This window comes from Gastrolobium bilobum, unplaced genomic scaffold, assembly GCF_033153095.1.
Source record: "Gastrolobium bilobum isolate Gb01-03AN ecotype WA unplaced genomic scaffold, APGP_CSIRO_Gbil_v1 utg2182, whole genome shotgun sequence".
NCBI classification, from domain to species: domain Eukaryota; kingdom Viridiplantae; phylum Streptophyta; class Magnoliopsida; order Fabales; family Fabaceae; genus Gastrolobium; species Gastrolobium bilobum.
Window position 1 is genome coordinate 503,557 of NW_026899651.1, and position 20,286 is coordinate 523,842.

At 34.8% G+C, this 20,286-nt stretch overlaps 2 protein-coding genes and 1 pseudogene across 3 annotated transcripts; 1 reads left to right on the forward strand and 2 right to left on the reverse strand.

The window, feature by feature from the left end:
* Window positions 1–58: 58 nt before the first annotated feature.
* Window positions 59–2,158, reverse strand: LOC133292284 (galactoside 2-alpha-L-fucosyltransferase-like; annotated as a pseudogene).
* Window positions 2,159–8,077: 5,919 nt separating this feature from the next.
* Window positions 8,078–13,361, forward strand: LOC133292214 (ribulose-phosphate 3-epimerase, chloroplastic). Its single transcript, XM_061490593.1, has 10 exons — window positions 8,078–8,278; window positions 9,142–9,256; window positions 9,493–9,633; window positions 9,714–9,827; window positions 10,710–10,788; window positions 11,709–11,818; window positions 11,942–11,998; window positions 12,372–12,441; window positions 12,554–12,641; window positions 12,959–13,361. The coding sequence occupies exons 1-9, from the start codon at window positions 8,175–8,177 to the stop codon at window positions 12,601–12,603; spliced, it is 840 nt and encodes a 279-aa protein (XP_061346577.1). The 5' UTR covers window positions 8,078–8,174; the 3' UTR covers window positions 12,604–12,641; window positions 12,959–13,361.
* Window positions 13,362–13,658: 297 nt separating this feature from the next.
* On the reverse strand, window positions 13,659–18,065 carry LOC133292240 (NEP1-interacting protein-like 2). 2 transcript variants are annotated; one of them, XM_061490632.1, is made up of 5 exons: window positions 17,651–18,065; window positions 16,941–17,119; window positions 16,611–16,694; window positions 14,382–14,537; window positions 13,659–14,045 (listed from the first exon to the last, which is right to left on the reverse strand). In XM_061490632.1, the coding sequence occupies exons 1-5, from the start codon at window positions 17,754–17,756 to the stop codon at window positions 13,923–13,925; spliced, it is 648 nt and encodes a 215-aa protein (XP_061346616.1). In that variant the 5' UTR covers window positions 17,757–18,065; the 3' UTR covers window positions 13,659–13,922. The 2 variants fall into 2 exon arrangements, with proteins under 2 accessions (XP_061346616.1, XP_061346615.1); XM_061490631.1 differs by having other exon boundaries at window positions 13,660–14,045; window positions 14,382–14,546; window positions 17,651–18,062.
* Window positions 18,066–20,286: the final 2,221 nt, after the last annotated feature.

Here is a 20,286-nt window from a genome sequence, read left to right on the forward strand (position 1 = left end):
ACTTAGCCAGAGTTTTGACAGTCATAATAATAGCATACATGGCATGGTTCATAGCTAGCTAACTATAACTGTCTACAAGCTTAAGGCCCCAACTCATATCCTCACAATGCCTTACATGTGGAACAAGTGCACCTGTGTCAGTTCCTCTCTTAGCCTTGCAGTCATAAAAGGGAGGAGCATGAAAACATGGTTCCATTGACATGGCACGTTGACAAGGAGTATCTGGGGCTGTTCGATTCTCAGGTTTATAGAGTATCCATGGTTTTAAACCTCCAAGACCCTGAGCCACGTATCCAAAAGTAGACCATGAACTAGTAACCAACACGTCAGTTAAGCTTAAGAGATACATTTCTGCCAAAGCTTTTTGGTTGTGCATCTGCTTCTGTGTTTGTTGATATTCTTCATGGCTTGGCTGGTAAATGCCAACTACTTCTCCTGTTACAGTAGGATATTCCCAATACATGTCTCTTACCTTCTCAAAATAACCAGAGCTTAAGGATGTCATTAATACCGCTTTGGACTTTGGCATTCTTGATGAACTAATAATATCCTGCTGGCGGTTAATGTCAGGTAAAAGATTCTCCCTCAAAGTACAAGCTAAGATCTGATCCAATACATGTTGAAATGGACCAGTTTCAGTGTCAAATACTCTGATTTGTATGCCTACTCTTTCATCAAATTTAGCTAAATAAGCATTATAGTATCTGACAACAAGTCCCCACACATTGTTTGTGGGGTGGAACAGATATCTACCCAAGAAATGGAAAACTGTATCCTTCTTTGGGAAGAGATCATTCAGTTCCTGCTTAAAAGATGGCATTAAGAATAGAGATGGGATAAAATAATTATCTGTTTTCATCATTAACCAAGGTACTTTCCGGAGAAATTGCTGTTCTTCATCACAGAAGAAAAGCTTATCATGATCATCATAATCATGTACTAGATGAAGGTAGACAAAAGATGGCACAGTTGAATTTGTAATCGATTTATTTTTCAGCATTTTCCCATGACACTGAGGAGATTTCTGACTGAAATCATGTAATTGACTGTCAAGAGGAAAATCCGGAGGGAGAAACCAGGAAGCATCTGGAAATGGTTCACAAAAGAGATCAATCATATCCACCCCAGGATCAACCAGTAGAACACGGTTTGTGAGGAGAGCATAAAGAAATGCAGAAGCTAGTGTTAATATCCTATTCCCTAACCCACTAAATGAAATCCATATTACATATTTACAAGCCGAGGAATCAGTAATATGACCAGACCTGAGTTCTTTCACTGTTTTGTTATAGGATTCAGTATAAGGTCCGCATTCTTTGTGTTGAGCTTCATATTTTTTTAATCTAGAAATGAGGTAAGAAGAAGGTTTTCCCGATAGTCCTTTGTGATACTTGACTGACTCGTACCTGCTGAGACAAGATCTCTCATCAAATCCAGCAGATAGAAGGCCACCAAGCAGGTTATCTTTTAGCAACTCAACAGAATTAGAGGCATCTTGGTCCAAACCTACAAGTTAGAGAAAATGAAATTCCATAACTTCACAATGGAGTTGCCAGGAAAAGCTAATATATCAAGAAAGGTCATTTTTTGGAAGAAAGTTTCCAAATTGGAAAATAGAAATCCCCGCCGAGGCAATTGTTACAGGGAAAAGTGTTTGTCATTTTAAATGACAGAAAGTTATGTCATTTTAAGATAGATACAGACACATAAAATAACTTATATCATTTAAAATGGCAAACACCAAACTCTTTTGTTATATGTATTTGCTCTCAGTTTTCACTTTTGTGTATAGTCGTTTAGTTACCTAACTTAAAAGCAACTAGCTTATGTGCATGATGCACTGCAAATATTCCATCAAGCAAGAGTAAGATAACCAACAAAAGCATAAATCAGAGCAACATACCTTGTAGGGTTTGTTTGACTTGAAAAACGGTGGTTGTTGTTGCTGGTGATGGGTCGCGCACGGCGGCATTTGAGGGAGGATCTCGAAGAACCACGGAGAGTGAGAAGAGTACAGAGAAGAGCATGAAAGAAACGACAAAGAACCCCATCAAACGCATCAAAGTGACAGTGATGGCACATTTCCTGTTAACGGTGTCTAAATCTGAGGGTGAGAGTGAGAGCTTCTTCTGAACATCACCACCACCTTCCCCATTCCTAATTGCGATGATCCTTTTCATCGTCACCACACACAACAATTGCCAGTGAGTGCAGTAGAGAGAGTGGTTCAACCATAAACAGTGAAAATGGTGTATGGCCACACTAAGATGCGGTTAGCATCTGATCTGATATACAGTCATACGGTCATTGTTTGATTATAATAACGTTGTACTCATATTAAAAATGTCATCTTAATGCTTTTCGAAAATGAACATTAATTGTTATCAAAAAAAAAAAAATGAACATTAATTTTAGTGCTTTTAACTCTGTCGGCGGCACTATTTTACTCCTTTACGTTACTTTCTTTCCACTTGCAAACGGCAATATGGCAAAGTCAACCTAATTTTCTTGAAAATTTGTATGATGTCACATATTTATATATTAGGATTCAGGGTAATTAAGTCTTGGAAATAAAATTACTAAAATGACCAAATCATAAGTTTGAAATATATAGATAGATTGAGAACCACTTATGATTGTTTTTTTTTTGTTTTTTTCTTTTTCTGTGTGTTAAATTGATATTCAAAATACATTCGTTGTTAGCTAGATTGAGGCAAGAGCATAGAAACCAGAACATTGAGAAATTTAACACGGCGGTGATGCCGGTAAGACGGTAGCTGCGGTGGATTAATTGAGATTGCAATTGTAATAAATTTAAATTTTGAGAAAAAAAAAAATTTAACTTTTAACTTTTATTTATTATAGAAACCAAAAAATTTAGCTTAAAAAAAACATTTTAACTCTTGTTTTTTTAAGATGTAAATCAAAGTGACAAATATTTTCTTTTAAATAATTTCTTGAGGGACAAAAATGCCATCCAAACGGTCCAAGTTGTTGTTTTCAACACATAAGCGGTTTCTGCAATAAAGTTTATGATTTCTGTAACTTTTTTCAACCTAATAGATAATTCTCCTGTTTCTCTAACCAGAAATAAACTTTTACTTTATCTTGTTTTATAGACTAAAATTACATGAAAAATCAAGTTAAATGAGTGAAAATTAGGGTTTATTGAAAAACATGAACTTTGTGAATTAGGAATTAAATAATTGATATTTGTTTATTTTAAAGGTAATTGATGATAAACGGAAGCAAATGTGACATTTGGAAGGATTGAGATCAAGAACCAACGATAAGAAGATCTCAACTGAAGAAAAATGAAGAAAACCAAGTTCTTGAAGAGGAGGCTTAAGCCCTCAAAAATTCCATTTATGAGCAAATAGCCATTGTCTGAGAGCGGTTAATCCCCCAAATTCAGGCTTAAGCGCGAACTAAGGAAAAAATCCTGATTCGAAGTGGCGCTTAAGCGCCCATCAACGCGCCACATAAAGTTTCATGCATAATCTTCAAGGCTTAAGCACCCAAATGGGGGCTTAAGCGCCCAAATGGGGGCTTAAGCGCCCCGAATGAACCAACTTAGGCCCACTTGAATTATCCATTTAGGGCACGAATTCTTTGCCCATAAAACATAATTTGGGGCAGAATTACACTTTTTCATATTCTTTGACAATTCTTGGCACTTGGAGGCAGAGGAAAAGTGGAGAAAACACCAGTTCATGTTCGTGAGAGGTGGAGACAGATCGGAATCAAGCTTGCACTGGAGATATTGAAGATTCACCATTCAACTATGGAGTTTGGATAAGCTTTTCTATTTTCTTTCTTTCTTGATTTCACCATGTCCGGCTAAGTTTTCATAGTAGTTAGGGTTAGATGGAACTCAATTATTCTGTTATGTTTTGAATAATTCTTAATGTTGATTTTCCTTTTTATCATGGATGAAATTGTCTTCTCTTAATGCTTTCTATGAGCTTGAATCTTGTAGATTGATTCTAGGTAATTGTATGACAATAGGAATGTTGGTGCATGTTTGCGCAATCTTATGATTCTTGAACTTAATGCTTATTTTCTTGGAGAATAACCGGGGAACTAGGGTTCTTACAAGATTATAAGGTTTAGGGTAACAAGAAATTGAACATTAATTAACTTAGAAAGAATCGATTGAATTGATATTAAGGACAATTAACTTAAAGAAGGAACTCAAACATAATAGAGAGGTTGAGGAAAATCGAAATCCTAGTACATTTATTTTCTATCAAGTAATCAAATCTTTAAATTTTTGTTTTGATTCTTGCTGTTAATTAGTTTTAATGTTTTAAATTTCAAATCAAATCTAGTTACAAATTCAAATTCGATTGTCCAACTTAACTTGAAATAGTGAATTAGTGATTGAATTATAATTCTCGTGGGAACGATTTCTTACTTAAACATTATATTACTTGTACGACTGGTGCACTTGTCGTGAGCGCAACAACCAGCAAAGCCAAATTAGTAGCACAATTGATGGTGACTTTCTGAAGTGTATATAAACTTTTTTGTTCGCAATATGTGCATAGTAAGAAAAAGATACTAAGTGCGTTTGGATGTTTTTATTCCTTCAATTTTTTTTTTTTCAAAGACAATATTATTCTCGTTACATATGAGTATTTATACATTTATTTTTTTTCAAAAAATAGAAGTCACAAAAAAGTTAAGAAAAAAATTTAAGTTAAAATTTTTTTCTTTTAAAAAATAAAAGTCAAAAGCTTTTTTTTTCTTCAAAATTTAAATTTACCGTAGGATATATGCTTGTTTTTTGTTATGTCAATTAGTGTAGGTATTAAACCTAGGATAGATGCCTTTTTTTTGTTATGTTTGTTAGTGTAGAGATTAAACCTTAAGATAGTTGACATATTAATTTTTTAATTAAATTAAAAATTATAAATAGCCTTATTATATAATTTAATTTTTCTTTTAAATAGGTTCATGGATTATCCTACCAGTTCACCAGATCATGAGGATAATGACTTCTCACCTTCTAGCTCCCTAGGGTTTCCACGGAGCATAATTAATCGGGTCCCATTGATCGCTCTTTCCTGACATTATAGGAGAAACACATATCCACATGCATGTGGAATGGCGTGGATGATCGCCTGATTAATGTCAGGCGCACAGTCACACATGATCATCTCAATATACTTGAGCAAATCCATCTTTATCTGAGGCAGACTGGTTTCTATCACGTTGCGCGAGGTCAGTGTACACATATTGTTTGTTTAGGATTATAGGGTTTAATTGTTATTATTTGATAACATCACTCACTTTATTGTTTCAGATTGACCATGTGCTTGCTTCCACGCTTGTGGAGCGTTGGCGCCTAGAGACACAGACCTTTCACATGCCGATGGGTGAGGTTACAATCACTATGGAAGATGTACTCTATCTGTAGGATTTGCCTACGGATGGTGAAGTTGTCTTCGGTCGGGCTGGATAACATGATTTGCATGCCCTGATTTTGCACATACTAGGACTTGTGCCATATACCCGTCAAGATTTTGTTGGGGGTGGGTTGAGGCTGAGGTTTTTGGGTTAAGCGTACAACGACTATGAGGTCATATAACAAATGAAATTAGAGTCCAGCTGCTTGTGATTTTCGAAAAGAGTTTGGTTAACACATGTATGTTTGTTAACCCATTTGCCGTTAACCCTTTTAGTGCCCCTTTTTTACTTGTGCCCTCACCCTCCACAGACAATCATCATGTGATTTTCACATACCATGATCAATCTTATGGTATCACTTTTTGCTACAATGATTGTGTGATAATTCTCCATACAAAATTGTTTTATTGTCATCTGCACATTTCTCTTGCACTTAAAGAACTGGTCCTTATACAACTATTTACCCATCAGCCAATTAGGTATTTGTGCCCCCTCTATTGCAGGCAACTCCTGATCAAGGTGTGCCCAATTAATATGCGAATAATAACTTGTCTGAGACCAAAATGAAACACTCTCATATCCTATATATGAAGGCATGTGCAGGAATAAATCAACTGAGTAGCCAACAATTATGATAATCTAGGGGGTCATGCATTCCAACAATGCTCGATGAAGGAATGAAATGACATTCTCGGTAGACGGAAATAAATCAAAATCACCCTCATCGTTGGTGTCCGATTAGTCACTATCCTGAACAACACCTTCATCCACCTCTTCCTCAGAGCCGTCCGTACGCCACATCGGATCATACTTATCTTAGGCAGGAACCATTTCAATTGACATTGGTGGGGGTGGGGGTGACATATACCTATCTTCAAGATTAAAATGCGGCTCCCTATTAATCTCAATAAGTGAATTGAAGCGAGGGAATGCTGACTGCTAGATTATCCACTAGAGTCTACTTTCACATACAATTTAATAAATGTGAAGTCTCAATCATTTTGAAATGCATCTACTACTAACGCGACATCTTCATCCTCAACAATCTAAACGGGAACCCAACACTCTTTACTCGAGGCACATCTAGCAGTCAACTAAGATAGAGATTGACCCGTTGAAATCTCAACTTCTTGTATATTATCTTCTTTAAATCATTATAAGTATACTGGGGGCTCATGCTGAACTTTTTTGTATCTCCTTAAAAAACCTGACCATTACGACCAAAATATTTCCTCCCATTTTAGTACACAATGACAAACATCTATCACTCATTTTGTAAAAATTAAAACCAAAAAATAATAGGAAGAAATAGTACTGACAAAAATATAGGGTTGTTACGAATTGGGAGAAATGAGAAGATTTTTTTTTTTACTGAATGCAGGGATGTATGATGGGGGGAAGTAGGGAGGGGGTTTATATAGCACTAAACTTGTTATGCCTACTACTGAGTTTCTTACACGTGGCACACAGACATAAACTCACTATCAATGCCAAGGAGTTCTTTTCTGACACGTCAAAATGTAGTCGCTTCCACTAACAGCGAGTTTATGTTTGTCTGCCACTTGTCCCTGTTGGTGGCCTAAGGAAATGTGCCGCGTGCAAACCATACTCGCTATAACTGTCAGCGAGTTTAGAGCCATGGCAATTTGATAAAAAATTTCAACCCCGTGATGTTCGGGTAAATAGTATTGGGAATCATGGCATAGTAGTCAAAGTCCCAATCTTATTATTGTAATATTGCTAGATACATTTAACTAATAATTGTTCGAGCTTTTACAAGTTATTTCATTGATATCGAATTTTACATAACTTCATTAAATTGTATGATTTCTAGTGTAAGTAACTACTTATATATTTTGTTTTGTAATACTTTGAACGTCTCCTGAAAAACCATAGAGCCATCAATCAGTAATCAAAGAGCTTTATCCCTTTCCTTTTATGAAATTCCATTTTTTATTACTCTAAAGGAAGATGTCAATACACACATTGTTAAGTGATAATACGAAGGATTATATAAATTTTATGTTGCAGAACACAATTCAACTTTCCTATAGAGACAATGGAGAGGAGACAGAAAATAAGATGAGAAAAGAGAAAAAAAACATGTTAGCCTCGTGTCTTTATTGTGTCTGCAGGAAAATCATTATTTTTCTTGCAACATAAGATTTCTATAGCTCTAATGTGAATTATGCAATGCACACAAAATATTTATTTTATAGTTTGTTTTGTTTGACTTAGAATGGCATTTCTCTTCTATATATAATGTTTAGACTAAGAAACTTTGACTATTAAAATCAAATTGAGAACCAATTAAGTGGCATGTAATTTTAGTCTTTATTATATGTCTGTCATGGTAAGAAAGAATTTATTTAAAAAATTGGTAGGTTCACGATCAAAAGGGAGTGGCAAAGCACTTGCAAAATAAAAAGGGTGGCGTGTGTAGTAGAGTCATTAGATTGGACAATTCTTAGAATTCAACTCCGACGTAGGACGTAGGCAAGAAACCCAAAATGCCCCTGGTTCTGTCTCTTGTCCTATGAGTTGTGTTCACAGGTCAGCAACAAATAACATGGTGCGGGAGAGGCAGAGCGCCAACCATTGCTGATAAGCACATACCCACCAAACAAAACACGTGTCATCCTATCTACATTTTGTTTCCCCTTTTTCATTATTCACAGTTCGCACCACACCATACACTTCTCAAGGAAGGATTGCACAGAGAGAGAGAGAGAGAGAAAAGGTCGAAACTTTGAAGCCAAAAGATGGCTGCAACTTCCTTGTGTTCATCAACCCTCCAATTCCAGATCAATGGACTCTACCTTCACAAAACGTCTCTTTTCCATCCCCGTTCCCTCACTTTCTCCAGGTATTCCTTCCTTCTGCGATTCATAGTTTGTAGAATTCTGTTTACTTTGGAAGCATATACTTTGTTTGGAAAATAGGCCCAAAACAGAAAATTTTAATGAATTTCACTCTAGAAGTCTTGTGTTTTGGATTGAAATTCAAATCCACACAATTCTGGAAGACTGGAACCCCTTAATGTTGATGGTGGAGATGACTTGTTCTGGGTAAGGACATTACCATTTATTCAAATTAAAAGGAAATGAATTTTTTTGGGTATATATACAAGAACAATTAAGTCTACCATTCATAATTCTAGGATTGTTCAACTTCCACCTATGGCTCTTTATTTATGTTCCGCAGGACAGAGGGGTGATGAGCTTGTTGTCAGCTAATTCAAAAGTTAAATGATTTACTTCATATCACCATGCATGCATTGTCACCTTCTTATCCTGGGGTTTGAGTACATGTTATCTTCATTTGAGAGGACAGTAGCGACTCTTTATACTGTTTTATGACCTCGATTGTTCTGTTTCTCTGCTTCTTTGCTGCCAGATTTGACATTGGCCATTGCCAAATGTTCATGAGTTTTGGGAATCTCATTCATAGGCGAAAAAATGTTAGGTTTAGATCTTCATTCTATTAGCCAACATTTCCATCTATTTGTTTGTGCCTTTATATTTATGTGGAATTCTGAAACTACGTCTCATAAGATCAATACATATTTATGCAGAATGAAGTGCATGTATAGGCTATAAAAGGCACTATCCAAATAATATTTCTTTCATTATTTCATATTTTTTTGTATTTAGATATGGCTTGTGGTATTTGAAAGATAATGTACTCTGCTTCAAATATCTTTTTGTGACTTGCTATTTGTGAATTCAGGAGGAAAATTTCAACCATGGTGAAGGCTTCATCCCGTGTTGACAAGTTTTCAAAAAGCGATATCATTGTTTCTCCATCTATTCTTTCTGCTAACTTTGCGAAATTGGGAGAACAGGTTCTATAATATTCTATACATTCTCTGATCAGTAACTCAGTATCCAATTTTTTGTTTTGCTACAACACAGGAAGGACACAGGTCCAAATTGTTTATAATGTATAATATATTCATTACTATTTTATCAAGTTTGCTAATTGCTAGTAAATCTGTCTTTTTGTTTTCAAAATGCTATTAGCATGTTTTCTGATTGTCAGCAATCATGATTGTTGGAGTTCATGTGTTATCTTGTCTAGGTGAAAGCAGTGGAGTTGGCTGGTTGTGATTGGATTCATGTTGATGTGATGGATGGTCGCTTTGTTCCAAATATTACAATTGGACCTCTTGTGGTTGATGCATTGCGCCCTGTGACAGATCTTCCTTTGGATGTACACCTGGTATTCATCTTTATACATATATTCAATTAAGCTGATATTGGATCATAATACTTTTATTGACTCTTGTTAAAGCACTGTAGATGATTGTAGAACCTGAAGAACGGGTGCCAGATTTTATCAAGGCAGGGGCTGACATAGTCAGCATTCATTGTGAACAATCTTCCACCATCCATTTACATCGTACAATTAATCAAGTAAGGTTTCCTCCTGAATTATCTAACTCCTGACCAATATCACTGCAACGGAAAGTTGATACCTGAAAACTAACTTGATCAAAACTTTTTGTAAATTTACAAGGGCCAAATATATATTTAAGCCATTGTATAATTATCACATACTATTGCAGAGTCTAGTTGTCAAGGACACAGTAATCATCATTGATGAGTGTGTTAACAAAAACAGTCTGAGGACTGGCTAAAGAAATAGGACACAGTAATCATCATAGTCTGAGCGTTAACTTGCCTGACTAAATTATTATATTAAAACTGGCAATCTTGAAGCGCTCTTTTTCATGAAGCTTTTGAGCTTGGAAAGTGTTTATAATCCATTGAAGAAGCATAAAGCCTTATGTCACATCTGGAAATTCTTAAACCAGGATTGACCCTAGAATGATATTGGCATTTTGTAAAACTTTTTACAAAGGAGGAGAAAATCTTTTGCTTTTACATGGTCTCACAATTTTATTCTCGAAATGAAATTATTTCACATCCATCTTTTTTATTCTTTACTTGGTTGGTTTGGGTTAGTAATATACTATTATTTAGGTTATGGTAAAATGAAGTAGAAGGCATTGGTCTCTTTATGTAGATGGCCAGATCTATGTGAAGTTGCCTACTTCTTATTCCTAATGAGGTATGCTTGCCTCTTCACCTTAGCATGGAATTTGAGGCCTTACTATTGAGTGTATCTGTTGCAGAGTTGGTTTCTTTCCTTCAGAACTATGGATTATTATATGCTGTGGGAAAAAATGTTCATCTAGGACCACTAGACACTAGAAATTATTCCTTGGAAACAAGTTTTTCATTTCAATTTTAGTTTTTCAATTTAATATATCTGTCTATGTTCTCTTGATTTAGGTGAAAAGCCTGGGAGCTAAAGCTGGAGTTGTCTTAAACCCTGGTACCCCACTCAGTGCAATAGAATATGTCCTTGATGGTGAGCCTTTGCTTTTTTTATTCCCTTTTTTCCATCTCCATTTCTTTACATTATGTGATGAGAACAGTAATGATGCTATTTATGACTTTGGTTACTAAGCTTTAGCCATGAACCAATACCAGCGTTCTATGGGCTTGGTTTAGAACAAAAAAGTTACCAATTTTTTTTTTTCTTTTTTTTTGTGTGGATAGAAGAGTATATTTTGAGCTATGGTAGGGACATAATAAGAAACTCTGTTTGTGTTCTGACAACATTTGTAAAAGGAAATGTTGTACTTTATAAACAGAAGTAAAAGGTTGTTAGCGATAATGGACATGTCAGTTCAATGATTAAGGTTGTTACAGACTTACAGTTTACTTTCAAATCTAGAACTCACACAAACCATTTTATTTTTCAGGTGATTTACACTTGACTTTTTGTGGTTGTTTAAAGCATGACACTTTGTTTTCATATTTTCAGATATGACTCCACTGTATATTCAATGAAAGTCAACAAAATTTGAAAGATTAGCATCTGATTATTCGTTAAATATTTTAAGTAGTTTAAACTTTTATTCTACTAGTAATGATATATTTCTACACTGTTTTCTAATTAGCTTACTACCAAATTTTGTGTATGTGATTTGAGGAATTTTTTTTACAAGGGGAAAGTTGATGAAAGTCATGGGGCTAATTTGTTGTTTTTAAACTTTGGTGCTAAAAATAATCAACAAAGTAGACGAGTGTAAAATTTAATTTTTTTTGCTCTTTATTTATTTTAACTACTCATGAAAAACACATGGACATGATTTTTTCCTCATTAAGGAAGTAAAAGAGAGCAAAAAACTTCTTTCACAATGTAATGAAGTCTATTGAATTACATGTTTTAAGTTGTTTTGGTAGTTAGAAAATAAAAGCTTATACTCTTTATGGTGTTGGCAGTGGTTGATTTGGTCTTAATTATGTCCGTAAATCCCGGCTTTGGTGGCCAAAGTTTTATTGAGAGTCAAGTAAAGAAAATTTCTGATTTGAGAAGATTATGTGTGGAGAAGGTATGTTGCAATTATTTGTGTGGATGTGTCTATTATTTTTTCCCCAACTTTTGTGTCTTGGTTAATCTCTAAACGTACTCTCTCTCTCTCTCTCTCTCTCACTTCCTCTCTCTCTCTCTTCAGGGAGTGAATCCATGGATTGAAGTGGATGGTGGAGTTGGTCCCAAAAATGCTTTCAAGGTGCCGTATACACAGCTATTTATAATTTAGAATGATCTGTAGCAAGTCTTCTGCATGCTGAACATAATCTGATTGTGCTCAATAATTGCCGTTTTTGAGAGGATGACTGCAACATAAAACGTTGGGAAACTAACTATTTGGCATGCGTATCTGGTCATGTCACTTCAACTTTATATCAAAGAGTTCTAATATACTACTGTATTTGGCTGAGTGCTCCATTTTTTTGGTTAGAACAAGGAATTACAAATAAATAATGAGGAGGAAGTACATACTTGTTTATTTACTGGATTAGAATGCTTTCTTCAAGGCATAGAAAGCCATAGGATCCATTTGAGTTGTAAGATCCAATTTTTAGTATAATCTTGTTTGGCAGGTGATTGAGGCTGGAGCCAACGCATTGGTTGCTGGTTCCGCTGTGTTTGGAGCTAAAGATTATGCTGAAGGTACTGAAAAAAAAAAAAATCCTTTGATTGTGTGATTTGTTATATATATGCTGAAGGAAATTCAAATTTCAATGTGATTTTGATAAGTGTCATGGCTTCAACTCCCTTGTAGCTATAAAAGGAATCAAAACCAGCAAAAGACCTGAACCAGTTGCTGTTTGAAATGCCTCCATGGTGTCCTATACATTTTACGCTCCAATGTAAGCTCTATTCTTTCCCCATAAAGGTTTCTCCATTAAATTTTGACATATCATCTTTCTGATTGGGTGGTTAATTCTTGAACATCAAATTGACTGCCAGTAATCCAGTATATGAATAATCAAGTAAAATAATGTTATACTCATCAGGACTCAATTATCGCATGTATCTGACTGATAAATACTCAATACTATTAGAAATTTCACTTTTGGTCATGTGAAAAATGCTTAGTTGGATACGCACAAAATATAAGGTATTGTCCTTAGCATGATCTCAATCTAATTCTAACTGCTGGTTTTATTGTGTTCGAACCTGGCAGACAATAGTCATGAATAAGCAGGCCTATTAGGCATTATTATGTTGCCTGGCTTGCTGTCACCACCGGTAATTGCTCCTCTCTGGAATTAACTTCAAGAGATCCGTCCAAGCCTCTGCTGCTGTGATCCGTAGTTTGTGTATAATCTTTTGGTGTATCAGAACAAGTTTAGTTCAGGATAAGCCATCTACTCTGTATCAGCTTGTAACTTCTCATTTGTGATCTCCCATATTGTAAAGCAATTATGCTTTCTACCAATACCAAGGTTTGAAGAAAACCAGCTAAAATCATTGTATGTTTTTTTTTCTCAAGGTTGATGCCATTTTGTTTCATCCTTTTTCAAACACTGTCAATAGGACATTCCTTGTCCTCTGCACTTCTATATGCTAATCGGGATTCAAATGTGTCTGTAAATGCATCGAGGAGGAAAGATGAAAAATGACCAATTTGCTTTAAAGTATTAGATAGTGCGTATATGTCTTTCACACCAAAACCAACTAGGCTTCTTGCAATAGTAGTTATCGCCGTGGAAACTGAAGGTCATTTGCTTCTCTCTCTCTCTCTCTCTCTCTTTTTAACAGTGGACGGGATATAAATGAACACAAAACTAAGAAAGAATAAGGTTTACCGAATGAGGAAGAATATACAGAGTTCCATCATGAACTCATTTAATGGACACACGGCAAACAGTGACACCATGTTAAGAGAAAATGATGGCTAACAATATGAGATATATAAAAATACAATAACCTAATACACCTATTATACTATTAATTAGGTCAAAGCACTAGCATTACTAACACAAGCTCATAACTAAAATCCTCTAACAAATTATATTACAGAATGACGTAACTGTACAAAGTGCCCCTCCCCACTTTATGGTAATCAGAGTTTGCAGATAAAGAAACAAATAATACAACATATACATCTGCCCATAAATATAATCTCAAAATGCCCAAGGAACAAACTACACATGCTGTCTGCAGACAGGACACGAATCATTCTTGACAAGCCATTTGTCCACACATATCAAGTGAAATGTATGGTGACACCGAGGTAAGCTTCTTGCAATTTCGCCCACTTCAATGTCCTGTAAATTTCACTTCTCAATGTTACCATCATTACAAGAACAGTCCCATCCAAACGGGGATAATGAAGAATTTCATGCCAAGTATTAGTGCAAGCAAATGCATCTTTGTGGTCAATAAATCTAATGAGTATCACAAGCAAAACAAGCAAAGGCTCCTTTAGTGAATTCGGCATATAATGTTGATAAGCACTGGGATTCAACATGTAATGGTTTGATCTTAGTATATCCAGTGCCTCCTCATTAATATTCTTTGTTCTTTGTAATTATTTCCGCACAGCAGTAAAAAAATAAATAAATGGATTAGGACATTCACGTATCCTCAAAAAGAATAATCACCTGCAAACATACTACACAGCAAGTATTCTCGGTCTTCATGTCCTTCAAGATCATATGGTAGGGTAACTTCTTCAATGAATCCCCTGACAATCCTCTGGATACTACTAAGCTATGAGCATCATGAATCTCATCATAGCCTGTATTAGCCGTGCCAACCTGCTCAAACTAAAACAAACGTTCATACGTTAAAAACCAGATATTCTCCTACAGACTATGAAGTAACGAAATCCCAGTACAGAATCTACAGATGACTTCTAAACGGTAAAAATCGGTAAGTAGTATACCATATATGAAAACAAAACAATCAACACAGCAAAGATTTATAAAAGTTCACTATAGTTACATATAAATAAATCTTACAAACCATGGCTCGATAAAAATCAAAATCAAAATGGTCTGCTTATGGGGTTACAAAAATCAACAATAGTGAAACAGAATAATCAGGATAGAAATACAAAAAGTCCAGAAAAGAGGCACACTAATCATTAACATACAAACGCAATTGTTAGTGGACATAAAATATATTGTTAAAAAAATTAAAAAGATTAAATATAATCCTGTGCACAAGAAACATAAGTGGCAGTGGTATTACCATAGTTTGGTTAGTGGGCTGAGCCATCTGACTAGTTAGTTACAGTCTTACAGATGCACCTGATAATAGTTAGTGAAGAGACAGTTCTATACCGCTATATAAGCCACATATGGCCTTTGTGTTAACAACTTTCACATATAAGTATTTATTTATTTATTTTTACATTACATTTCAGTAAATTTGACTTTCGTCTCTCATCATATGTAGTTGGCAAACACAACTCTGGTGCACTAGTACAACCTCAGATAGCAACGCATTAAAACAACATGTGTGTGTCCCTTATAAATTATCACTTGCATTTCGAGGTTGGCTTCCATTTTGTGACAATTATCAAGCCTTGATAAAAATATTGACCTGGAAAAAATAACCCAGCCTCACTCACTCAGGGGAACATTTCTATGGTCAAGGGATTCTGATAAGAGAAACTCACATGGTGAGGACAGCTTATGTATGAATGGAAAATTGTGAAGGAAGAGAGCAGAGAGAAAATCCGCAGTGATCTCTAGGTTGCCAAAGACAAACACCAGCCACTAGCCAAATTGATTCGATCTCCCACATAACAAAGGACTTACCTTGAACTCCTTCATTAGTTCTTTGCACTAAAACTTCTTAAATAATTAGGATCACATACCCAACCCTTATCTTCTGTAATAATAATAATCCTAAAAGCTTTCAAGTTTTCTAGGCTGCTTCAATCTCTAAAATTTCCTAAAACCAAGGGTTGGTCTTGACATTCAGTAGTTTCATTTTCTTATTCAAGAGTCTTCAAGAACTTGGATTGGTAATCATAGGATTTGTATTGACTAGCCAAGTAGACGTTGTCCAACTAATGACCAATAATCAAACAAGAACACAAATAATAAATTGATTGCAAATTTGGAATAAACAAATTTAATATCTCATAAAAAAATTGTTGATTGAGAAATTCCTAGCCCTAGTCTCCTCTCCCTCCTAACTTGAAGAAATTGAAACAAAATCTCTCAAAGGATGATACAATCAACTGTGGTACCATATCCTGATTTGATTAATATACCTTTACAAATTATTTCCTTACCCAAAACAAGCTCTGGGCTGTCAGATCTGTATGGTTGTTGCCTTACTATGTGCTATATTTGTTTGGATAAATACTCAATGCATTCTAAATATTTTTTGTTTTGTTTTACAAATTAAATAGTTAAAACTTCCCTTTCTTTAATTTCTGATTTCAAATATGATATAGGTTACATGAAAGTGTTGTTCAACCACCACAAGCTGATCAAGCTGAGAAAAATCAATTTGAGGTGAATTGAAATAAGAGGAGGCTAATTTCCAATTCAAACCACAGAAGATGGTCATAAAACTAGCCAAGAGGAAGAGAAACAGAAAGCTGACATTTTGCCGGTTTTCATAGTGAAAAGGAAAAATATATAAAACAAAGGCCTTACAAGCAAAGTTGGTAACGAGTTATAAGTCTGTGAGTTGCCCATCTCAAATTGGCCATACCCAACAGCTCTTGATATTGCCAACTCAGAGACTGCAACGGTGCACCTAGACTATTATATGCATCCCCGGACACATAGAGCCATTGCTTTTAAAAGGAAAATGAGTGTGTGGGGGAGAGAGAGAGAGAGAGAGAGAGAGAGAGAGGGGAAAATTACCTGCAAATTGTAGGCAGTTAAAATAGCAGGTGTAAGTGATTCCTCCACAAGCCTTCCGCGAAAAAGCTCCTCTATGAAATCTGCCTGGATTTAAATGTCAGAAAATCAGTTTAAAACTACGAATTAAGAATATCACTCAGAAAACACACTATTAAGATGCTACTTAATGAAAAGGCAAGCACAAACAAGTACAAGGCATAAATATCACCCATATAGAGCCATTTCAAACTAAAAGGTAACCAACCATGTTGTGCCTCATAACTTTGCAAGTTAAAAATCATTTTACTCATAAAGAGACCAAGGAAAATCAAGGACCAAATGACCACCAACCATAGATGAGGCGCCCCGTGAGCCAGTTTGCTCCATACACCAGTAGGCACGGGAAGCTTCCAACACCTCCACTGAGAGTATAGCCCCGGCAATGGCACCCAATGAAACTCCCCGGAGAAAACTACTCTTAGTAGCCTTAGCTGCTAAAGCACCAGCTATAGCCCCTGTTAGGGCCCCAGCTGCAATTGAAAAACACAAGACATGAGACCAATAAAAGCAAAGCTCACAGCATGCACAACACTAAAAGAAGTGGCTACTGACTAGTTGGAATATTCAACACCCCTAAAATTTCTCCAACTTTTATAAACAAAAGCATCCACGCCAACAATTATCAAACCAACCATACACTTCACTCCAATCAATTCAAGAAATAAAAAAATCTAATAGTTCAGAGTTAAAAACCAAGCATAAATTTGATTTGTGCAGACAGACAATTCATTCCACCTTCTAAAGCTTCAAAATTAAATCAAAAAAAAAAAAAAAAAAAAAAAGCAGATTCTTTTCCAAATTTTGTATCTACCTAACAGCAAGTCTCGTGAATTACACCGAAATCAAAAAGCAAATCTAATCATAAAAGTCTCTTAACTTTTGGGCAACCAAAGTCGTTAAGAGGCTGAAACCCCACAATTTATTTCTTTCCCACTAATCAAAACGATGAAGCATAGAAAAAGGTTTATCCATGAAATTGAATGAAAAAACATGTTAAATACCAATGGCAAAACATCCCGTGAGAGCTCCAGAAATGGCGCATAATACGAATTTCGAAACAGAGCGAAATCTCCCAGTTTCCATGATGCCCAAATACGGAATCTGCATGTCACAGTCTTGCAAACTGCAAGCTTTGTTTGGCCATAACAGCGTCCCTGACCCTTGTTCCTGTTCCTGTTCCTGTTCCTATTCCTTATAGCTTATGATTGAAAGGATAAGAAATAAAGAGCATAGATTTTATGGCAGGCCTGCGTTGTCAGCAATGGAAAATGAAAGCGAAGGAAGGGGTTGGTGGGTCGTTTGGGATAACAAAAAAGATCAAGACTTTTAGAGAAAAAGGAAGAGAGATGTTACAGGATGCTATGTCGTGTTGTTCATACTGGTGTTCGGTACCAAACCTTGTAAATATTAATTAATTAATAATGGATGCTAATCATGTCACGTTATACAACTAAGAATGAGTAGGATAAGAAAAGGTCTTTCTCAGAATTTAATTGTATGTTTGAACACGACACTACTAATTTTATAGGATATTCGACCTAGATTTTTTTATCAAATTCTCAAGAAAGAAAGATGATATCTTTTGTCTGCGCCTGCAACAACAAATTTTTTAAGCCCAGTTCATTACACACCTCATTAATTGAGCTATAACCTTTTTTTTTATTGGAGTGAATCTTCTCATTATTTGACCTAATTATATTATATGAGAGGATTTTAACCATATAATAATAAATTATTATTAATAATAATAATAAAGAGAATAATTATTATGATAGAAAGTTATAATATTTTCACTGTTAATTTGTTCATTTATGATTAAAATTAGTAATTTAAAACTCGGATCGGTTATCGACTCGGTCCAGGAATTGGATCACTGTGTCATTGATTTAATCGGATTCAACCTGATATACTATTCACATATTAAAAAAATATAAATATATATTACTTATAATAATACGAAGAAAGTGAATGATAATAAACGCTATAAGTAAAAGAAGAATGTTATCTCTATATGCAACAGAAAGTAATACATTATATTTTTTTTTATCTTAACAGTTTGCATAATATACAATTTTTTAATCAAATTCTCATAAAGGTAATTGAAATTTATAAAAATAAAAATAATATTAATTAAATTAGGTAAAATTCGCACATTCCATCATCTCTTCTAAGTCCATGTTAAAATTGGATCTCACGAATCAACGACCATAACAAACTGGTAAAAAAGTGAGACAAAATAAGATCATCATCTTCAAGATTTTATGCACTTTGAGACGATATAGAGCAAATGTCAGATAAAAATGTACTGCACTATGGATGTTTCTTTATAAATATAAGAGTAAATACATTTTTTTATCCTCAGCAAATTTTACGAAGCTCGTTTTAGTCCCTAGCAAATAAAAAGGCCCATCGTGGTCCTTAAGGAAATTCAAAATGGACCCATTTAGTTGAAATCGAGGTCCCTCACAAATTCAAAAAAGACCCATATTAGTCCTCAAAAGGACTAAAATGGGTCAATTTTGAATTTCTTAGGGACCACGATGAGCCTTTTTATTTGCTAGGGACTAAAACGGGCTTCATGAAATTTGATGAGGACCAAAAAGGGTATTTACTCTAAATATAAAAGCATAACCGATGAAAACAATATCGATTATCCAGATGCTTTCATGATAAGAAGAAAAGAATGTATTAATAGGAAGAGAAGAATCAATTATTGAATATATTAATGCGTTCATTCTTTCTACAGTCAATGTAGGTAAGTTACTTACATTGAACTCAAATCGACATCGTTTTGAGATGGAAATCAAGGTATTTTTGTAATAATAATTTATTTCAGGATTAAAGTAGTCTTTCTCATTATAATTTTTTAATTTTTCAACCAAAACAACGTCGTTTTGGATGTGAATGTAGATAACTTATCTACATTCACTATAGAAACATTAAGGGCATGTTTGGTGCATAGTATAGGATAAGGCCTGATAGTATAAGACCTGATTGTATAAGACTTGATTAAATTTTAATACTATCCAGCATTTGGTATGATATTGTATAAGATAATATCCTCTAATATTTTAAAAATTAATATATTAAAAAAATTATTTTAATATATAAATATTGAAATAATATATTAGTTCTTGGGAATTGTACTTGCAACCAATATTAATACATTAATCCCTTATCATGTCTAATCCACCACTCCTAGGCTGGATTAAGTTATACATCATTTTGATGTATAAAGGGGTCATGCTGTATAAGCTTATACTGTACGATGGTCACACCAAACAACTGAAAATGTCATAACGTATAGTATAAGCTTATACTATCAGGCCTTATACATCACGCCAAACAGGCTCTAAAGCCTATAAATTGTCGCATAATAATTACTTCTCATAGCATAATTTCCATCATGTCAAGTTCATAGGCAGAATGCATATAACATATAACGGAATGCGAATCCAAGGCACATGTGAGCAACACAATTCCATACACTAGCTAATAGTCACAATAGGTCTCACCACCAAACACTTACCTTGTGTGGCCAAATCGGTTTAGACATGGCAGAATTGTGAGAATAAAATTGATAAAAAAAACTACTCTTAACACGCGCTTGAAGGTTCGAGTTTTAGGCCAGAATTAA